This window comes from Carassius carassius, chromosome 15 (genome assembly GCF_963082965.1).
Source record: "Carassius carassius chromosome 15, fCarCar2.1, whole genome shotgun sequence".
In the NCBI taxonomy this organism is placed as follows: Eukaryota; Metazoa; Chordata; class Actinopteri; order Cypriniformes; family Cyprinidae; genus Carassius; species Carassius carassius.
The window spans coordinates 25,681,639-25,701,984 of record NC_081769.1 but is presented as its reverse complement, the minus strand read 5'-3'; the positions used below and the strand labels follow the sequence as shown (position 1 = coordinate 25,701,984).

The window sequence follows — 20,346 nt, the reverse complement described above, 5'->3', positions numbered from 1 at the left end:
TTTAAAATTCGATACCGATGAGAAAATTATTTACATGATTTATACTAATTTGTCTAAATACATTTTTAAAAAGCTAAATTCAATTGTTTTTAATGCTACAATATGAAATTTTGTGAGTTGGATAACATTAAAACATAAAATTAAAAAAGTGGATTTCAAAATGAGCAGAAAATCCAACATTGGCCAGTATAGGTACATTTTAAAAATGTCTAACATCAACTAATTTCTGATATGGTACCAATATATATATTGTGCATTCCTAAATAAAGCCAAAAAAACATCCTGCTCAACCCGAATAACATGGTTATACCAATCAGGAGATGCCATTTAAAACAATCAAAAGGGTTGATTTGCCAGTCATCTATGATAAAAGCCACTAAGACATCAGATTATATCAGTAAGAAATACCAAATTACATATTTGCACACCCGATTAGTCATATCTTTCTATATTTTACAATACATTTCATGGTTGCTTTGGCTATGCCATCAGTCTTTTAAAATAATCTGTTTATGGCAATAAAAAGTGTTTGCATGGGACAGAATGTTAGAATTTTCTAATGAAACAACTGTTTAACTAAACTTGAGAACTGCTCATAGGACACCTAATATGTATAGAACCATCATGACATCACAGATGAGCCCAAAAAAGTCATGAATTTGTTGTGTTTGATGGTGCTGTCATCACTGTAATTCAACCTACAAACCTTACAAACATATTTCTATTATTTGGAATTAGTCTGTATGTCATTAAATACTGTCCATTCCCAATGATTAGTCAGACTATGAGGAGCAAATGTGTTCCACATGCTTTCCAGGTGTTGTTTTCAGTCTAAAGGGAAACTAGATCCGTACCAGTCTCACATCACATCTTCACAAAGGGAAATGGTTTTTCAGATTCCGTTTTTTGACAATCAAAGAGCTTTTAAGCATCATTTGCTGTGTTATAATTCATCACAAATGATCTGGAATCAATCAAATTGTGTTTTGTGTCATTTCATAAGATTCTTTTCAATCAGGTTATAGGGGTTATGAAAATAAATACGCTTTGTTCATATAGGTGATACCAGTTTTGTATTTGTACGTCTTTGATATATTTCACTCACAAAAATAAAGCTATCTTGTTTCATTATCTTAACACAGACGAAACATTTATGGTTTAAAACAGATGCCAGCACATGTTTATCAGAACATCTCTGGGTAAATCAGGCTTGGAGCAAATACAAGTGGAACTATTTATTGATTTATTTGTTACAGAATACAACCACAAAACAGAAATATATTAATAATAGAAAGTGTGTTAATACCTTAAAATATGACCTTACATTATCCCTGAATTTCCATGAAAATATAAGATACTGGATATCTGATATTTGCACATTTCCAAATTCCACATATGTCTAAAGAAATGAATGCTGGGGACTCCCACAACCAAATGAGCTGATAAGCAGTATATGAGAAAACCAGAAGTGTTTTGTAGTTCTGCTCTCTGATTAAAGCTCTGGCTTCTGGCTTCAAATCAACCAGGAATTCATCAATCAGTCAGTCACATGTGCTGGATTTCCATTCCCCCAACATCGTTGTTCTGTGGCCTTTATGTCCATGTCCCAGAGAAGGATCACGGGGGGTAGTGAAATACTCCTGGTGTTCAATATTCACTGTTTTTTCCTCAGAGCCTCCACCTCATCCTATAAATATTAAAATATAATTTAATAAGTTGTACTTAGCATTTAGTTAAGACTAGCATTAAAGTGAGACTATATTTAAATTGTCATTATTCTGAGGTAAATAAATAAATAGCTCCATCAGAAATTATATTGTTACAAAAAAATAATAATAATAAGTTAACACTGCCAGATATTTGGCTATTTTTAACTTTTGGGACAACTGTTATGGGATTCAGATGCTTGGAGTTCAAACACGTATTTCTAACTCATTGCTGCTCTCTTGAGGATGAAGACCGTCATTTATCACGTTTTTGTTTTTCATGTGCCATTGGCAACTAGATTTAATTTGGAATACATGATTTAACTGTATTAACTGAATGAGAAACAGTGATGCAAAAAAAAATATTTTTCTTTATGCTTTTATGCTTATTTTCTTTGTTGCTCAAGCAATTGAAATAAAGTTTCCCCTAATTCTATTACACAACATCGAGTCTTTTGAGTAAAGCCATAAATATGTGATTTTTGTATTCATTTTTAATATAGTATTTCTGTGAACTTTACAAGTTGTTTTAGATGCATATCATCGCACATATAATAAACTGAGACTTTATTATCTGCACGTAATAATCACCACAGAACTCAAATCTCACCACTTACCTGTAATCTCATTCGTTTTTCTGTTTCATCCTTCAGCTCATCTTTAAGCTCCTTTATGTCTCTCCTGGTAATTAAAGAGGGATATTGCAATAAGATAAATGTGTGATATGATCATTCAGGTGTGGTAGTTAGGGGTTCATACTCACTCGTGCTGTGCTTTGAGGAGATCCAGTGACATGCGGAGATCTTTGAGCTCTGTCAGCACAGAGGCCAATGAAGTGCTCTCCTCCTGAGCCACAGCTTTGCTTTCAGTTGGTGTCTTGGGTGGTGACGTGGTTTTAGCTGCCTGGTCTGTCTTGGTGGAAGGTGATGACTGAGGTTCTGTACCCTGCGAGAAAAATACCAGCAGCTGAACAACTGAGGGGTGAGGAGAGATGTAACTCCCGGGACAAGATACCAAAATGTTAACAAATGCTTTACATGTACAATACTGTTCAAAAGAGTGCATTAAATTGTTAAATAATTGTCAATTAATACTTCTACATTGTCACAAAAGATTTCAAAGAAAATGCTGTTAATTTGAACTTTCTATTCATTGAATCCTGAAATAAATGTATCATGGATTCACTAGTGATTTCAACATTGATAATAAGATTAAAAAAAAAAAAAAGTTTGGTAAAACTGTCATTTTTACCTGTGTATTTTCTGTGTATTTACTGTATTTTTATCAATTAAATGCAGCTTTGGTGAGCATAGGAGACTTCTTTTAAAAACATACAAAATCTTACCGACTTCAAACTTTTGATAGTATATACCAGACATGCAAGGAGATGTTTTATAGACAAATATATGCAATATCAATATGCTTCCAACCTTTGGTAACACTTTAAAACAACTTTCATCAACAGGTCCTTAATACATGATATAATGCTTAACAGATCAATAGTCCATGTACTTTCAAACATCAATATATATATATATATATATATATATATATATATATATATAATATGATAATATTGTGTATGAATCATGTTTTTAATATTTGAAGGCACATGAGCTGATCTGATGTGTGAAGCATTATATAATGTAATAATATTATAAGTGAAAGTTATTATAAAGAGTTATCCAAACCTCTGGAATATTTTGTGGTAATCCATCTTTCTCTTCTGAAGTTTCATTGTGGTCAATTTCAGCTGGAACCTTTATGAAAAACAAATGTCAATTGCATTATTTGTCAAGACATAAGAATGTATTATCTGTTACTAAATCCATTTAAAAACCTTTTTTTTGTTATATATATAATCATGATTCATGATTTTAATTGATTGACATCCCTAAATTCCCTAAATCATTCTTCATGCACCACCCTTGACATGATTTGGCTTGAGGGGCACACCTCAAGTGTGATTACTTATTAATACTTGACTCATTTTGTTGCAATTCATCTCGTAAATCAACGTAAATCAACTTCAAATCAACCAATCCTCCAATCAACTCAAATCCTGAGGCGTGTCTGAGTGTGTTAGGCTCACTTGTGCGGCCGAGGTGAGGGCTGTTGGTGGTCTTCTCTGTGGAGGTTTGGCTCTGTTGGCTGTGGGATGGCTCAGTTTCTCTGAGGACACATCTACACTGTCAAATTGGTCAGGGGTCTTCTCTTTAACCTCTTTTTTTACTGGTGAAGCAGGGGGCTGCTGTTTAGATGAGACAGGTTGTGGCTCTTCATTTCTAAGAGGGAGAAATATGCATTATGCACATGCATACATTTCATAAACTTCTGAGTACTTAAAACACACAAATACAAAGCAAGCAAGAGCCAGAGATTTTCAACGTAGTTTCAATTTAATAGCATCCTTCTCTGCACTGAAATCAAAATACACATCAGCAACCGTAATGTGGTGTCTAATGTGTTTTAGAGCGCCGTGAGCATTTTTCAAACAATGCACCACTTTGATTTGTTGTGGAAAATGTAAGATTAACTGTTAATTGACTGTAATGTCTTAGTTTGTGCATGCATTTTAGTCAGAATGACAGTCCTTTCTGTACACTTTACGTTCTTTCTGTACTGCCTGAAGACACAGTCTCACTCAGAAAAACAGGAAACAGGCAGTTTGGTTTGTTTAGTCCCTCAGCAACTCATAAAATTTCCATTGCTATCTACAAGAGTGAGCATTCACAGGCCCTTTAGAATTACACACAATGCTAAATGATCATCTAATGAGGGGGAATTCAGTGCCTTTAGCATAATAAATCTAACTGATGAAAGGAAATTCATGATTTCATTTACTGTATCTGGTGAAATAGTGAAAAACTCCTGTGTTTCAGATTCCTTCTATTTTTGGCATTGCTTGTGATGAAAAGCATCACAGAAGGTTGTAAGCTCAAAGATGATTTGCTGAGGCATCACTTACTTTGGTACTAGTTTTGTGGGCTTCTCTTTTACTGGTGGTGGTGGAACGGGTGGTTTGTGCAGACCGGGCAGCTTAATTTTACCAGGTGGGTCACTTCGAAAGTCTTTAGTGTCCGGTTTGTCACCTGAGCAAAGACAAGAGATAAATCTTATCATAATAGGTAAATTCCTCAGACAGCAGTGCTTTTAAATGAGCTCAAATATTTACTGAAGTAATACATTTTGTACATGTGTAATTTAAACATTTAATAAAAAATGTAGATATGATTCAATTATCAAGATAGGATGTTACACTTAAGCAAGGATATTGAAAAATGTGTTCAGAATTATTACTTTTAGTCTCCGTCTTTGTGTTCGTGTCAGAGCTGTTCTGGTCCATCCCTGGCATCTGGTTCACTGAGATATAAGAAGATACAAGATTTTGCACATTTTGATCTGACAGTGGTGGCTCCATCCATTTTTTTTCTCCATATCTTACAAAAAAAAAAATCTTCACCCTTATCAATTTTGCTTTCGTTTTGGACTGTTATCTCTTGTCCAAACAACACCCTTGAAGCAATTTTTTGCAGCCATTCTTTTTCATAATTTGTCCTTTACACACTTTAAGAATAACAGCACAAAATAAAAATCACTTTGAAGCATTCTCACAACTACACGGGTTACATGCTGGAGGTCTCAGTGGCATGGGAACAGGCAACTTTCCCCTGACAAATGAGCAAAAGAGCTGCCGTTTCCTGTGGTTACAAAAAAAAAAGATTCTCATGGGTTCCCTTAATAAATCCAAATGTGTTCAAGTATTAACAGCCATTAAACTGTTTTGTAAATCAGTACTTGATGAACAGGCTAGATCTCTGTGCTTATTCAGAGTAACTCATGTGGAGTCAAAATCAAACAAGACATTAAAGTCACAATCTAAGATAAAATCAAATATCTTAGCAAAGCCATAAATATCACATGTAATTATTTTGAGTAAACATCCTCTCTTCATACAGAACATTGTTTCATCTACCATCAGGTCTATGACAAGATCTTTCTTTTAAAAGAAAATCTTCAAAAAAAAACTATTAGAAACCACATTCTGAGACTTGTCTAACTGCATGCAGTCAAGCGACATAAACTGCAAACACATCTAGCATGTAGAGAACGTGAAAATCCAAGAACTGAAAATACTGAAGAATAAACAGAGTCTATACATACCCTGCGAGTTTTTCAGTATTCCAAAAATGCAACCCTATATTCATATGAAGGCGTTTATATAGCACAGGAGTGCTTCACTTTGCCCTTGGCTTTCTCTAGAGTCTGCTCACATGACATCTCTTCATGGCCTACGACTTCCTGTCACAGCCCCACAAGCTGCATCAGTGTTTCTAAGAGAGTTTTGTGGTAATGAGTTTGATGTGTGTGAAGTCAGATTTAAAACTTAAATAATAAACAGAGATTCTTGCACCACATTTCCAGGCTTTTAACACAACTTTAGTAGTGTTACAGATTACATTCTGTAGCAAACCAAATATGATCAGCCTCAGGGGAAATAGAGTCTCATGCTCGAGTGCAAAACAAAACATTATATGAGCCAAAAGCCTACTTCCTGTCCTAGAAATGACAGTTGTCAATAACAGGTGCAGAAACTGTATTTTACAGCTTGTAGTTTCCATTAGAGAATTTTTGTGAACTACCAAACATAGGCAAATATTAAACGAACATGCTGCAAAGTTGTTAAATCCTCAGAAAAAGATCATATAGTTTAATAATAAGGGCTGTTGAGCACTATATAAAGTTAATAGAATGTTCATAAAATGTTTATATTCTTTGTAAAAGAAAAAAAAAACTAAGCTATTCAATTCTTTATTTTTGCATTATGTGAAAATAATAATAATATAAGACATTATATATATACTTATATATATATATATATATATATAAGTAAAAAAATGGAACAAACTTCCTCTAGGTTAAAAAAATAATAATAATTCTTAGCAGTGTCAAATGTCTAATAAAGGTTGTGTCTGATTTCAAGAACTCAAGAGTCCTTGTTTTATATGATGAATTGCAGCTTAACTTATTTATTGTTCATGTGGTATTTATTCATGTCTTTTGATGAACTATATACTTATTTGAAGAGGACATCTGGGTTCCTATAAAGACAAAAAGCAGTGCACATAACTTCAAATTTTATTTCACAAAATCCAGTTTTTTAAGGTTAGCATAATTGTGTTAGTGTATAACTTGCTCAAAATGGAATGCTAAAATAAAGATGGATAAATATACTACTTTCACCAAACAGAAATTAGTAATTTAGCGCAAAAGCAGTTTTTTTTTTAAAGTAATGGCTATAGGTCACGCCATGCAAGAATTAAACCTACTTTAACAAGTACTTTAAAGACGCCCTTACATGTGCAACCACAGCTCACACACCCCCTAAAATCTTTTAATGCTTTTTCTATCAACATATGCTTGGTATAATCTGAAGAAACAGACTTGTTGAACCAGCTCTGCCACTATGAAAGCTGCTGATGTCTTACATTACCTGTGTTTTTCTGAGAACCACGTCTCACCGGTGGCTGGCCTGCATTTCCAGTCTGCGTCAGAAACGAGAAATTGTCAACAAAATTTAGATTAGTCCTTCTGAGCAAGAGAAAGCTCATACTCTTTTCATGTAGCAGGAATCCAGGCAACGTTTTTAGTGTTCCTGTCTTCTAATGGAAACCTCTGACTCAATCGCTTTCAATAATCCCAAAGTAACAGAAAGAAAATAGTCATGTATAGACCACAGTTCACAGACAGGGTCAAGTTATTAAAAACAGATTTATAACCTCCAGTCTGTTCCATCTTAAAACAAATTAAACTATTTGTAAACTAAAATCGTTTTTTTGAGCCAGCGCATAACTAACAGCCCAGAGCAATGTTGACAAACGGGAGACTTGCATTCTCTAACAGTGCACAAATGGCCGATCATGAGAACATTTCTCTGTCCCACACTCACATGAAGAGCATCCGCTGGGATCACCATGACGAAGTTGTCAGGAAAAAAGCCCCTACGTCCGTTCAGTTCCCCCTCCCACCAGCCCTCGTCCTCAGTGGACTTTAGGGAAAAGAAAAAGAAAAGAAAAAACAATCTGAATCATTGCCCAGGAAAAGACACAAACTTGCATATGGGGTATAAACAACCAAATGAAGAGGTAATCAGTTATGAATACACATATGAGATCACTCTATGCCCTTTTCATTTCATATCAATTACCATTCTAAAAAATCTGAGATCAATTACTTTTGCTTAAAAAAAAAAAACTTTCAGAAGACTTTCAGTAAGGATGCATTAAATTGACAGTAAATATTTTCATAATGTTACAAACATTTCGTTTTCAAATAAATGCTGTTCTTTAGAACTTTCTAATCATCAAAGATTTATCACAGTTTCTACAAAAATAATAAGCAGAAAAGCTGTTTTCAACATTAATTATATTAAGAAAATGGTCAATGGGAACTGTTGGGTTCTTCAAATATCTTCTTTTGTGTTGTTCAACATAATAAAAAAACAGGTTTGAAAAGACATGAGGATGAGTAAACGATCATTATTTAAGTAAACGTCAAGCAAGATAATGTAAAGTCATGCTGTCATTTTCACAAAACACACCTCTTTAGAATGATTCAAGATTGTTTTGTGTTGGCATTGTAATCACCCGATCATCATTTATTATTTTGCTGCAATGACCAGCTGACTGTACATTATCCTTTACATACAAATCTGTTGAGGTAACTTTGTTTTTCATTAGAAAATGTGCTTTATGCTGTATAAATAGAAAGCAGTCAGTTAATCACAAATGACACACCTTGTTGATGACTGCTATGACGTCTCCCTTCTTAAGGTTTAACTCGTCTTCTGCAACAGCTGTATAGTCGAACATGACCTGACAGCATTCCTTCACTGTTGAGAAATTCAATATGTAGTTAGTGACTTCAAATGTACTGATGTTGTAATTAACTTATTAGAAACTTGGGCTTTTCCTCAACAGATTTGCCCGCTAGATTTGGTGGGTGAATCTGAAAGCACATGTTGCTGTTCTTCTGGTATGAAGGCCTTAGGGAATAGTTTTTTTCATTCACTGATAACTGCATACACATTGTCTTAATGGAACACTTCACTATTTTTGAAAATAGGCTCATTTTCCAACTCCCCTAGAGTTAAACAGTTGAGTTTTACCATTTTCAAATCCATTCAGCCGATCTCTGGGTCTATAGGTAGTACTTTTAGCTCAGCTTAGATCATTGAATCTGATTAGACCGTAAGCATTTCAATCAATAATTACCTAAGAGTTTAGATATTTTTCTTATTTAAAACTTGACTGTTCTGTAGTTAAATCATGTACTAAGACTGATTTAAAATGAAAAGTTGCAATCTTCTAGGCCGATATGTCTAGGAACTATACTCTCATTCTGCCGTAATAATCAAGGAACTTTGCTGCTGTACCATGGCTGCAGCCGGCGCAGTGATATTACGCAGCGCCTGAAAATAAAGAGAAAATAGTCAACATTTCATTTTCTATCGGCCTTAGTACACAATGTAACTACAGAAGAGTCAAGTTTTAAATAGGAAAAAAATTTAAACTCTTTGGTCATTTTTGAAAGAGATGCTAACGGTCCAATCAGATTCAATAATCTACGCTAAGCTAAGAAAAAAGTGCCACCTCCAGACCCAGAGATCGGCTGAATGGACTCGAAAACGGTAAAACACAACTGTTTAACTCTAGGGGAGTTGGAAAATGAGCCACTTTTCAAAAAATAGTGGAGTGTTCCTTTAAGACTCTGTGTGTTCTCTGTCACTGTGTAACATGGGAATAGTGTACGATCCTCTTCAAGTTCAAGTGTACAACCTCAAGAACCAGCTAAACAGCATTTAATTACTTAACCGACGTCATCTGTATGGTATAGCATGTAGTAGACTTCTCACCACTTGATGTTTTGCTCCTTAAACTTGGTCTCTGTTGTGCTTTTCCCTGTATGAATTTTTTTTAAAGTATATAAATTATAATATAGTTAATATACTATAATATAATATAATATAATATAATATAATATAATATAATATAATATAATATAATATAATATAATATAATATAATATAATATAATATAATATAATATAATATAATATAATATAAAATTTTCACCTCTTTATTGAAGGCAGCTTCAGAGAGTTTAGGTCTGGATTTGACTTCAGTTGTCTTGCCATCTGCAGAACATTAAGAGGGCTCAGTAAGACAGTAACAAACATACAGTATCCGCCATAATGTTTGGAACAAAAACACATTTTTATTATTATGTTTTATTTTATTTACTTTATTTTTCATATATTTGCTTTATTTATTAAATAATGTTTTACTACAGTTTGGTTTCACCGGGGAAAATACAATACTTTTTATACATAGTCCAGGCATTTCATGACGTTTAGAACCAATGGCTTCACAGATGTTTGTGATTACTCAACCACTTAAGCATTTAGTCTTTGTTCTAGGCTACTGATAAAATTTGGACTCTGTTATTTGCATTTGTTAAGGACCATAGTTTTGCCAGTAAAAGTGGAGAAACGATTGTGAAGCTGAGAAACAAGAATAAAACAATAAGCAACTTCAGACAACTAACCAAAATTCAATCACAACAGTCAGACATGTCAGAAAGAAACACTTCTAAGGAAGCATGTGTGGATTTGTCCACAAAAGACTTCATGAGACTTAAAAAATACCACAAAGGTTCACCACAAACATAGAATGCCCAAGTTACAACAATCTTTGTCACAACATTTATGGAGGAACCACTATCCATTGTGAAGAAAATCCAATAAGATTATTCATATGATGCAAAATAAATGCAAGTTCCAGGTTTAGTGTACCTTTTGAAGGGACAAAAATTTCCTTGACAAAATTTGATGGAAAGGCTCCTATTTGGTTATTTTTCTTTCCCATCCACCACCCATCTTCAATCTGCCAGACAAAACAGAATTTATAGCAGAATATTTATAAATATAACATTTAATTAGGACACATAAACATTTTCCATATACATTTACCCATTTGTGTTTTTATCCAATACACTGTGTATAACGGGTATATGTTTTGTTAGAGAGAGAGCGAGAGCTAGAGAGAGAGAGAGAGAGAGAGAGAGAGAGAGAGAGAGAGAGAGAAAGAGAGAGAGAGAAAGAGAGAGAGAGAGATGGATATGAAAAGACTTAAGGGTGAGTAAACTGGTTATTAGCATTATTATTATAATTTTTCATTTTATTTTTTTGGGATGCACTATTCTTTAACATTAAAAATGATTATGAAAGATTGCCAGTTCTGCTCACAGAAAGCCCAAGTAACTGCAATATGCAACCACATAAGACTCTTTTCAATGAAGTTTCTAGAAATGTATACAACTTCTCACCTCTCTGAGAATCTCAATGGTCTCCCCGACAACCAGCTCCATCTCGTCCTCGTGCGCGGGGGTGTAGGGAAAAGCCACCTCACATTTCCTCGTCTGTACCTTTGGTTTCTTCGCTGGAGCGATGAAGTAAGTGGAAAACATATGTAACATGTCAACACGTTAACGTGTGAGAACAAACAGAACTGAACTAGACTGCGAAAGCACTTCCAGCTTTCACTTTTACAAGCAGGCTACTTCACTTTTATGACAAGTTCTATTTTATGGCAGATATAGCCTATGGATTTTGGTGGGTATAATTTGAGACCGGATGTGGATGCACAAACCATTCATTAGCCTACTTATTTTAGTCTACCAAGTCCGGATGCTTTGGACAGCTTCACTTTGCTTACGTCTGTGGTTTTGGATGTAAAAGTTTAAAAAGGGTCATATGATGCGATTTAAATTATTCCTTTCTCTTTGGAGTGTTACAAGCTTTTGGTGCATAAAGAAGTTCTGTAAAGTTGTAGAGACTAAAGTCTCAAATTTGATAAAGAGATATTCTTTATCAAAGTTAAGACTTGTCCACAGCCTCCTACAATGGCTCAGTTGAACACGCCCCCACTTCTCTACATCATTGTGTGGGAAGATTTGCATAACTGCCACCCAAATGTTCACAAAAAGAAAGAAGGCATAACTTTTATTCTCGATGTAGTATTGTTGCTGCCACCGGCATCATGTCATGGAGATGCTGTGTGTTTCGTTGTGAAAGCGAAACTACTTAGTTTGACCTTCCAAATACATTAACTTCGTGTGGAGTGACGATGAATGAATCAATGGCTCAACCAATTATTTTGACTCTCAAAAAATAAGAGTGTCAATATTATATGCACAATTTTTTTCAAACTATCTCCGCTGGTTTCAAAACTCAAAGAGGTGCATATACTAGCCATATATTGTCTTTTTCTCCTTGAATTGCAGTTCGCAACAACACAAACTTGTTTCTGCAAAGACATTTATTATGTTTTCTACGAAACCGTCTAACGTGTTTACATTTTCCTTGCAGTGAGAACATAAAAAAGCTACCCTCAATCCGATCTGAGCAGACAGAGTGAAATGGATTTCCATGAATGCCATTTGAATATGATTCCAAACCACATACGAATGTAGCTTGAAACAGATTTGTACAAATTAGATTTCATGTAGTTTGTTGCCATTCAGGCTATCTAAATACGATCGGATTTCAATCGGATTCGCACAAAAATCAGATTTGGACTGACAGTCTGAACGAGGCTTATGTTTATCTTGTTTGTTATTACGCCCAAAAATGAAAATGTCATGTTTGTCTGCTTATCCCCAGGGCATCCAAGATGTAGGTGACTTTGTTTCTTCAGTAGACCACAAACAAAGATCTTTAACTCAAACTGTTGTAGTCCGTCAGTCATATAATGGAAGAGAATGCGAATCACGCTTTGAGAGTCAAAAAACATACACAAACAAAACCAAATTAAACCCTGCGGCTTAATGTGTAAAGACATAAAACGATCAGTCTGTGCAAGAAACTGAACAAAATATATAATTTTTTACCTCTTATACACCGCAGTGTCCAACAACCGGCACGGTACGTGAAGTGTGTATGTGCTCTGCGTTTCTATGGGCCGCGGGAATCTACTTATTTATATCTATATCTATGTCTATTATGCCAGAGCACATACACGCGTCACGCACTGGATGTTGGATATTGAGGTGTACAAGAGATAAAAAATTCTATAAATACTGTTCAGTTTCTTGCAAAGACTGAACGTTTTATGTCTTTACACATTAAGCCGCAGGGTTTAATTTGTATTTGTTTGTGTATGTTTTTTTGACTCTCAAACTGTGATTCCTATTCTCTTCCATTATAAGACTGATAGACTGCAACAGTTTGAGATAAAGATATTTGTTTGCATTCTACTGAAGAAACAAAGTCACCTACATCTTAGATGCCCTGGGTGTAAGCAGATAAACATCAAATTTTTTGGGGGGGTGAACTATCTCTTTAACTTATAATGTAAACTTACATTTCCTCATGCTTCTTGGCTCTCTGTTGCTGTCCCCTATTAAGTAAACAGGCACTTCCTGTGAGGAGAGAATAGCCATTTTGAAAAGGACCATTATGGCTACTAGGAAAGTTATGGAAAGAGTGCTCTAACAGGTGCAGACCTTGACAAAGTTGCTAGGAAACATGCCTCTCTTTCCTCTCAGCTCTCCTTCCAGCCATCCTTCCTCTTTACCCTTTGAGACGTTCTTCACCACATCTCCCACATGCACCGTCAGCTCATCTGACATCGTCGCCTCAAAGTCCATGAGCACAAGCACCTCTAAAATGGACAGAAGAGAGGTGAAGCCATTGGTGGTTAGTAAACTGGAGTGTTTTATGAAATATGTAATATTTTGTCTTGTAAATTATGTTTTCAGCTACTTAAGTATCTAAAATATATTTTAACATAGACATTCTACAGATTTTTCACTAAAATAAATGCAGATTTAATTTGGGCCAGCTATGATGTTAGTCTGATGCACTTTCTCAATCAGCCTTATCTTTTATGAAATACTTACCCTACAGACAAATGCATTTAATTATGTGAAAGACATGAAAAAACATGAAGTGGTAGGATTTATGAGACTCTCAAGTGCAATACTAGAGCTGGACAGCCATGAGCAATGTGCTTCAACAGGCCAGGTATGTGAGTTGAACCTGAGTGATTTGAACTCAAGAATGCACATAAAGTACAAAGAGCACCTTGCATGATTCACAATAGCATTTTATCTGATTTGCTGTTAGAAACTCTTGTGTGTTTTATCAGTCTATAAATATAAATTATGCTGCTCTAAATAACTTTGCTTAAACTCCGTAATATGTTTTTTTTCCTATGGACTATGAGAGTCTGCATGTACAAAAAAAAAAAAAGATACACAGAAAGCACAAAACAAGACCAAGCTGACAAAAAGTATCCTCACGAAAATAGGAAAGCAAAGCAATACAATAAAAAAGCCTCTTTCCTATGCTTAGCCTCAATTGCATTTATTTTATGATTAGGTAAGCTAAAAAAAAACAGCATTATAAAGATGTTGGTGTTATAAACAGTCAGCTCGAATTTCTTTACCAAATACATAACACTGAGTAAATCAGTAAATAAATGTGACCCTGGACCACAAAACCTTAAGTCTTAAGTGTCTTTTTTTAAATTGAGATTAAACATCATCATCTGTAAGCTGAATAAGCTTTCCATTGATGTATGGTTTGTTAGGATCAGTCAATATTTGCGCGAGACACAATTATTTGAAAATCTGGAATCTGAGGGTGCAAAAATATCAAAATACTGAGAAAATCACCATTAAATTTGTCCAAATGAAGTTCTTAGCAATGTATATTACTAATCAAAAATTAAGTCTTGATATATTTACGGTAGGAAATTTACAAAATATCCTCATGGAACATGATCTTTACTCAATATCCTAATGATTCCTGGCATTAAAGAAAAATTTATAATTTTGACCCATACAGTGTTTTTTTTTTTGGCTATTGCTAAAAGTATACACCAGCAACTTAAGACTGGTTTTGTGGTCCCGGGTCACAAATAAATACATTCAGTGATGGATAACTGTTAAGAAATTTAAAACAAAAGCATTTGAGTGTAACCTATCACTTGTTGTTTATTGCTTATTTATCAAAATTATGTTACACTCATTATACTACAATTCACATGAACACTGGCTACCATATATACAGTATATATATACATACATAATCATTATGTTTCTTCGAAAATAAATTGATATTTCCATTAAACAGCCATAGATGTTGGCAATACAAATAAATATATCTATGCATATCCCAAGTACCACAAATATCACAGCTTGCCAAATCATAACCCTTCTGAAACAAAGTTCAAAAACTCACCCATTGCCCCTTGAAAGCTGTGTTTAGAGCACCAAGTCTGACAATGAAGATTCTGTTCAGTTCTCAAAGTGTCAAGGAATCCCTGCTCGATGAAATGGTATTACACAATCCAGAGACAGCAAATGCTTTGTTGGACCTCCTTCTTTCTAGTCAAACATTAGCATTGTTAAAAGGAAAAAAAAAAAAACATTCTCAACTAGTCAAGACACGTTACACCCTGAGAAGGAGAGATAGAGAGTGTGTAACAGGTGAGACAGGTTTGTGTTGGTATGAGTCTTCTGGTGTCACGTGTCACAGCAAAAATGACTGACAATACTGTACTGTATCTGTACTCACTTGAAAGGAATTCAAGAAAAAAACCTGATGTTTAAATAAACTTGATTAGATTAAATAGTTAAATATGAGTGTGTTGATATTAGTTCTCTGAGTCTATGCCATGCTTAACTTTTAGTGAACAGATAGCAGAGATATGATTTTACTGACTCTGTAATGCTTTTATTTAGTGCATGTCAGGTACACAGTACACAGAAATAATAAACCATTTTTAAGAGACCATTAAGGCTTAATTCACAATAAGGTAATTCACCAATAAATATTGTCATCGATGTTAGTCTCAAAAAAAAAAAAAAACCTACTTCCTGTTTCTACTTGACACAAAAATCAGTCAGTCAAATGTAAAATTACTGCATTTTTATTTCTTTCTGATTGTGAGTATATAAATGCAAGTCAAAATGCATATGTCAGACAGTGCAAATCAGAACCCAGACAGCTAAAATCTAATTTTGAGTTTGAATGAAAATTGTTCACTTTCCCCCCAGCATATTCTTTATACTCCAACTCTTCAAAAACAAAAATAAAGGTGCTTAGCCAACAGAAAAAGGCATACAATTTGAAGACAGGACACACATTAGAAAACCCATAAAAAAAACAGGATGCACACACAGATTGTCAAAAACGTGCACCCCAATAAATCAAAAATTGAACAGTCTTTAAAACATTTGTAAGTGCATGTACATTTAACTTTATCTATAGACTGTTTGTCCAGTTTCAAAGTTTACATCTTTGACTAGCAGTTGGATAAATGTAAATCTTTTTCCCCCACATGTCATTGACTGGGACATGAATGTCTACCTGCTGTAGTTTGGTCCCATAGCGAGACATTACGGGTCATTCATATTAATAAGTTATTAAGTCATGATCTTCCTTTCTATAGGTAGACACACAAGGGTCTCAAAAAGTTTCAAAAAAACAGTCCACAAAACATTAATATGTACATCCTTTTTTTTCAACAGCAATAATGAGTACATAACCAGCCATAGTTCTATACTGCTATTCTACACTTCAGGCACTATGGTGTATCAACAGGCACCTAACCATTGAACTAGTGGTCAAATAAAATGAGCTTTTGGATGCCTGAAATCAACATCTATGAAGCAGTGTGGCCAATAAACTACATATGTGTCGTATTATGTTGAATTGTACTGTATTTCATAAAGCAATCAAAATTCACACACAAATAAAAAATGCAATTTCTTACTATCCATAGACAAAGCTATCAGTAAAAAAAAAAAAAAAGTCTCGGTTTTGAGATGGAGTGCTAATTCCTCCAGAGATTTAAGGTTTGAAAATAAGTTGCCTTTAACAGTGTCTGCCATAATTAGATGAATATGCCTCTAAATAACTTTGCTTGAACTCCATAATATGAATTTTTCTATGAACTATGAGAGTTTGCATGTAAAAAAAAAAAATACACAGAGAGCACAAAACAAGACCAAGCTGACAAAAAGCATCCTCACGAAAATAGGAAATCAAAGCAATACAATAAAAGAAGCCTCTTTCCTATTAAAAAGTTTTAGATGCATAGATGTGAATATTATATCCATTCTTGAAAGTGTGAAGGCTGACAAGTCTTATCCCAGGGTTTAAAACATGATGAGGGATCTTAACATCGTTACTGCTCTGTTCTCACTGGTCCTGCTTTTCATCTTCTCTTTGCTGTTCGCCCTCATCATCATCATCAGTGGTCTGGAATTTATCATGGGCCCATTTAGGGCTCGTATAATTGGTTGTGTTGGTATTTGTGGCCCTCCGGAGGATGAAACGTCCCTTTGCGCGAAGAGCATTTCCGCGACCACGTTCTCGTGTGTCCATCATCATCTTCTCAGCTTCTCCATCTCTTTTACTGTGCTGCAAAGATAAATACAGACTTACCAAGAATCTAGTATATAGTTGTAGTTGGGACTATTTTTTTCCATTAGAAACTCCAATAGCTAGGTAAAGCAGAATGGGTGTTACAAAGATCACAACATACTAGGAAGTATTTCTTGCTCTTGGGAGTGTATTCTTGATCCCAGTCGTCATTCTTTGCTGACATGTTCATCTTTGAATCACCATTACTGCTTCCATGGAAATTTCCTCGGTTCCAACTTCTACCGCGTATTCGAAGCTGCTAAGAAACAGCAAATGGCAACCTTAAGTACCACAGCAATAAATAAACATCTTAGGTATTCCATACACTCAAAACTTACAAAGCCTCCTCGTGCCCGTCCTCTTTCTGCAGGCTCTCCATACTCTCTAAGTCCCTGTTGTATTTTGGAGAAACTTTCTGCCTTGATCTCAGTGTCTTCTTCATGGTAAACAAAGGAAGACGATGAAGATGAGGAAGGTGACTCAGAATGCTCACGTTTCTTCTTGCTTTTCCTAGGAATGAAATAACATTAGATTCGGACATTGTTCATGAATGTTAACAGTTCTAAAAAATTCTAAAATCAACTGGATCAAAGGTAACAACTTTTATTGTTCTTGACTTTATCAGGTTATTTGCTTCTCCACCAACTATAAATGAATCTTCACCAGAAGAAAATCAGGACATTTTTTAAACACTTGTCAGCTTTTATCCAACATATTCCATATATCCAGCTGACCAGAAAGAGAAAAAGGTGCGTTCACACTGACAGTGATTTAATAGCTGAAGGTGACCAAGTGGCTGTACTATTGGGCACAAGCAGGCATTCAAACCTGACGGTATCAGGAGGTTAATATCATGTAAGCTCCACTCCCACTGGAAGACGTTGCATCGTATTGCAGCTCATCTGAATAATATTCAACTCTGCTCAGCATTCGCACTGCCAACGATTTCTGTCATTTATGCTGCCTCACATCACCAACTCTCATTTTTTTATCGCTGCAGACTGCTGTGAGTGTGAACGCATTTCAAGGCCTTTTTATAAATGTTTTAAGGCCTCTTTAAGAGGCTCAAGATGGACTTCTTGATGGTTTCATCTTGCTTAATCTTTACTTGACTCAACCGTTCTTTTAATATTGAGGCAAGTAAAATTATATCTGAAAGTGCCATTTTTTTTATTGGTTGATCAAAATACCCCAAAATAAACTTGAGAACCCAAACAAAAATACAACTGTCAGCTTATTATTTTTGTCACCTAAGTCACCAAAATGGCAGCAGCTTCAGCCGTTTAAGTCCTTCTTGCAACTGAACAACTCAGGGCAGAACCTCTTTATTCAAGATCACTCTCACATGCCTATACAGCAGCTTACTTCATTTTTTTGTGGTTCTTTGAGTTTTTCTCAGTGGATATTTCCTTGCTCGGATCTGGAGAATCCCTCGGTACTCTTCCTCCATATTCTTCCTCTCTGTGCTCTCTCTCCCCACTCAAGTATTTCTTTCTGCGCTCAATATCCAGCCGAAGGTCCACTGAATCACCTTTAGAATTTTTACCATCGACCTGTGGTGAGGAGAAAGAGATATTTTGGCCAGATGAGGGTTAGCAGCGTTCCAGGAGCTTCATGTAGTATTGCATGGGGCGGGACCAAAACGAAAAACATGGCAACAGCTGAATTAAAACAACCATGCAGATGGATGAGAGGAAGAGACCTTTTCTAATATCATTTTAAGTGGCATTTTGGCTTCACACAGTCTTTCAACAGGCTAATTAAACAGTATTTCTCAGAAATGGCAACAGGCCACAATGGAAACAACTGGATTTGCTCTTACTTGCTCACCAAAATAAAAAAAGACATTCAACAAAACAAAATACTGTAGTACAGGAGGCAACATTACAGGATCACAGTAGATATACTTTCATTGGTGCTCATGAAAGTATTTTGTTTGTACTTGGCCTAAACACCTCACTTGTTCGTTGCAGGCTTTGAAGAGGAATACTTACTATGACTTTTGTTTAGAGTCCTTTGAATGGATTTGACATGGGAACAACTGGTCACTTCCATTTCTGACCCCTGATTTCTTGCCTCTTAGGAAGGCTTGTACCCATAGTAAAAGGTTACCATCAAACGTTGAGGGGGCATTTACAACACAACAACCTGAATGCACCTCTTTTTGCATCTCACATTTGGACTTTTATGCCTCTCTCGTCAGAAACAGAGTTTAGAGAGAGAAGGAAGCCTAAGAATGCTCTGGCTGGATCACTCGAGCAGCATTCTTTTTTTCCAAAATACTTCATATTTCAAAATTTTCGGTCACCTTGAAGCTGTTTTCCATGGAGCTTTTCATCTCATCAAACAGAAGAGAGTGCCTCTTAAAAGCACTGGGAGAAACATCAATTCTCCTTTGAAAAAAAAAAAGAATATTTTGATAAATGTCAATCCTCCTTTCTTATAGCCTTAGGAATTGACAAAACAGATAAATTACTAGTACGTGCGTGAGAAAGCAGCCTGGGAAGTTGTCTCTGAATTTTTGTACCTGTGTATCTCTGGACTCTTTCTCTGCTTCATGAATTCTTTCTCAGCAGCTCGTCTCTGGTACATTGCAAATCGGTCATTTAGAGTCAATCCAGAAGAAGGAAAATATTGAGCTGTGGGTGGACAAAAACATAATTGTTATTTTTTTTATTAAATTATGAACTAGTAATATAAATATTTTTTAAATATAATAAATTAATAAAGAATTTCATCAAGTAATAAATCCTGAATATACAAAACGAAACAAAAAACTAAAAAATATTTATTAAATGAATACAGCTCAGAACCTTGACTGCAAAAGACCTCAGTCATCAGTTACAGTCACCTTTAATGTGATGGACAATTGAAACTATGTGTTGGGCAAACAGCTCAGATGGGCTTTTGGGTGACTGCTGAGCCCGAAGATGCTGAAGGACAGACTGAAACTCCAAATCCTTCTTATCAAGATCCAGTAAATCTAGAAGATTCCTTCTTTCACTGCTCAAAACAGACGTCCTGTCAAATACAGCAAAAGACATATCTGATAGTCAGAAGCAGTCATATGCACAAAGTTTAGTAAAACTGCAAGTAGAAGCAAAAGGTCCTTGGTGATATCTTGGAGGGAAACCGAAATCATTTA

At 35.2% G+C, this 20,346-nt stretch overlaps 2 protein-coding genes across 6 annotated transcripts in view; both read right to left on the bottom strand.

The window, feature by feature from the left end:
* Nucleotides 1-1,069: 1,069 nt before the first annotated feature.
* LOC132158688 (SH3 domain-containing kinase-binding protein 1-like) lies at nt 1,070-15,271 on the bottom strand. 2 transcript variants are annotated; one of them, XM_059568218.1, is made up of 17 exons: nt 15,012-15,271; nt 13,271-13,428; nt 13,129-13,186; nt 11,093-11,205; nt 10,560-10,650; nt 9,841-9,902; nt 9,622-9,667; nt 8,504-8,598; nt 7,657-7,755; nt 7,201-7,252; nt 5,007-5,069; nt 4,675-4,798; nt 3,799-3,991; nt 3,398-3,466; nt 2,470-2,651; nt 2,324-2,387; nt 1,070-1,687 (listed from the first exon to the last, which is right to left on the bottom strand). In XM_059568218.1, exons 1-17 carry the CDS (start codon nt 15,013-15,015, stop codon nt 1,655-1,657), a joined length of 1,506 nt encoding a protein of 501 aa, XP_059424201.1. In that variant the 5' UTR covers nt 15,016-15,271; the 3' UTR covers nt 1,070-1,654. The 2 variants fall into 2 exon arrangements, with proteins under 2 accessions (XP_059424201.1, XP_059424202.1); XM_059568219.1 differs by lacking the exon at nt 3,398-3,466 and having other exon boundaries at nt 15,012-15,260.
* Nucleotides 15,272-16,583: 1,312 nt separating this feature from the next.
* The window catches only part of thrap3a (thyroid hormone receptor associated protein 3a), a 41,860-nt gene continuing 38,097 nt past the window's right edge, over nt 16,584-20,346 (bottom strand). For 3 of the 4 annotated variants that reach the window (XM_059568214.1, XM_059568216.1, XM_059568217.1), the window contains 7 exons: nt 20,053-20,222; nt 19,729-19,840; nt 19,510-19,594; nt 18,567-18,754; nt 17,540-17,711; nt 17,323-17,460; nt 16,584-17,198 (listed from right to left, as the gene is read on the bottom strand). In XM_059568214.1, the coding sequence (XP_059424197.1) occupies nt 16,977-17,198; nt 17,323-17,460; nt 17,540-17,711; nt 18,567-18,754; nt 19,510-19,594; nt 19,729-19,840; nt 20,053-20,222 (1,087 nt within the window). In that variant the 3' untranslated portion in view covers nt 16,584-16,976. The remainder of the gene's footprint in view (nt 17,199-17,322; nt 17,461-17,539; nt 17,712-18,566; nt 18,755-19,509; nt 19,595-19,728; nt 19,841-20,052; nt 20,223-20,346) is intronic. The other variant, XM_059568215.1, reaches the window with a different exon arrangement.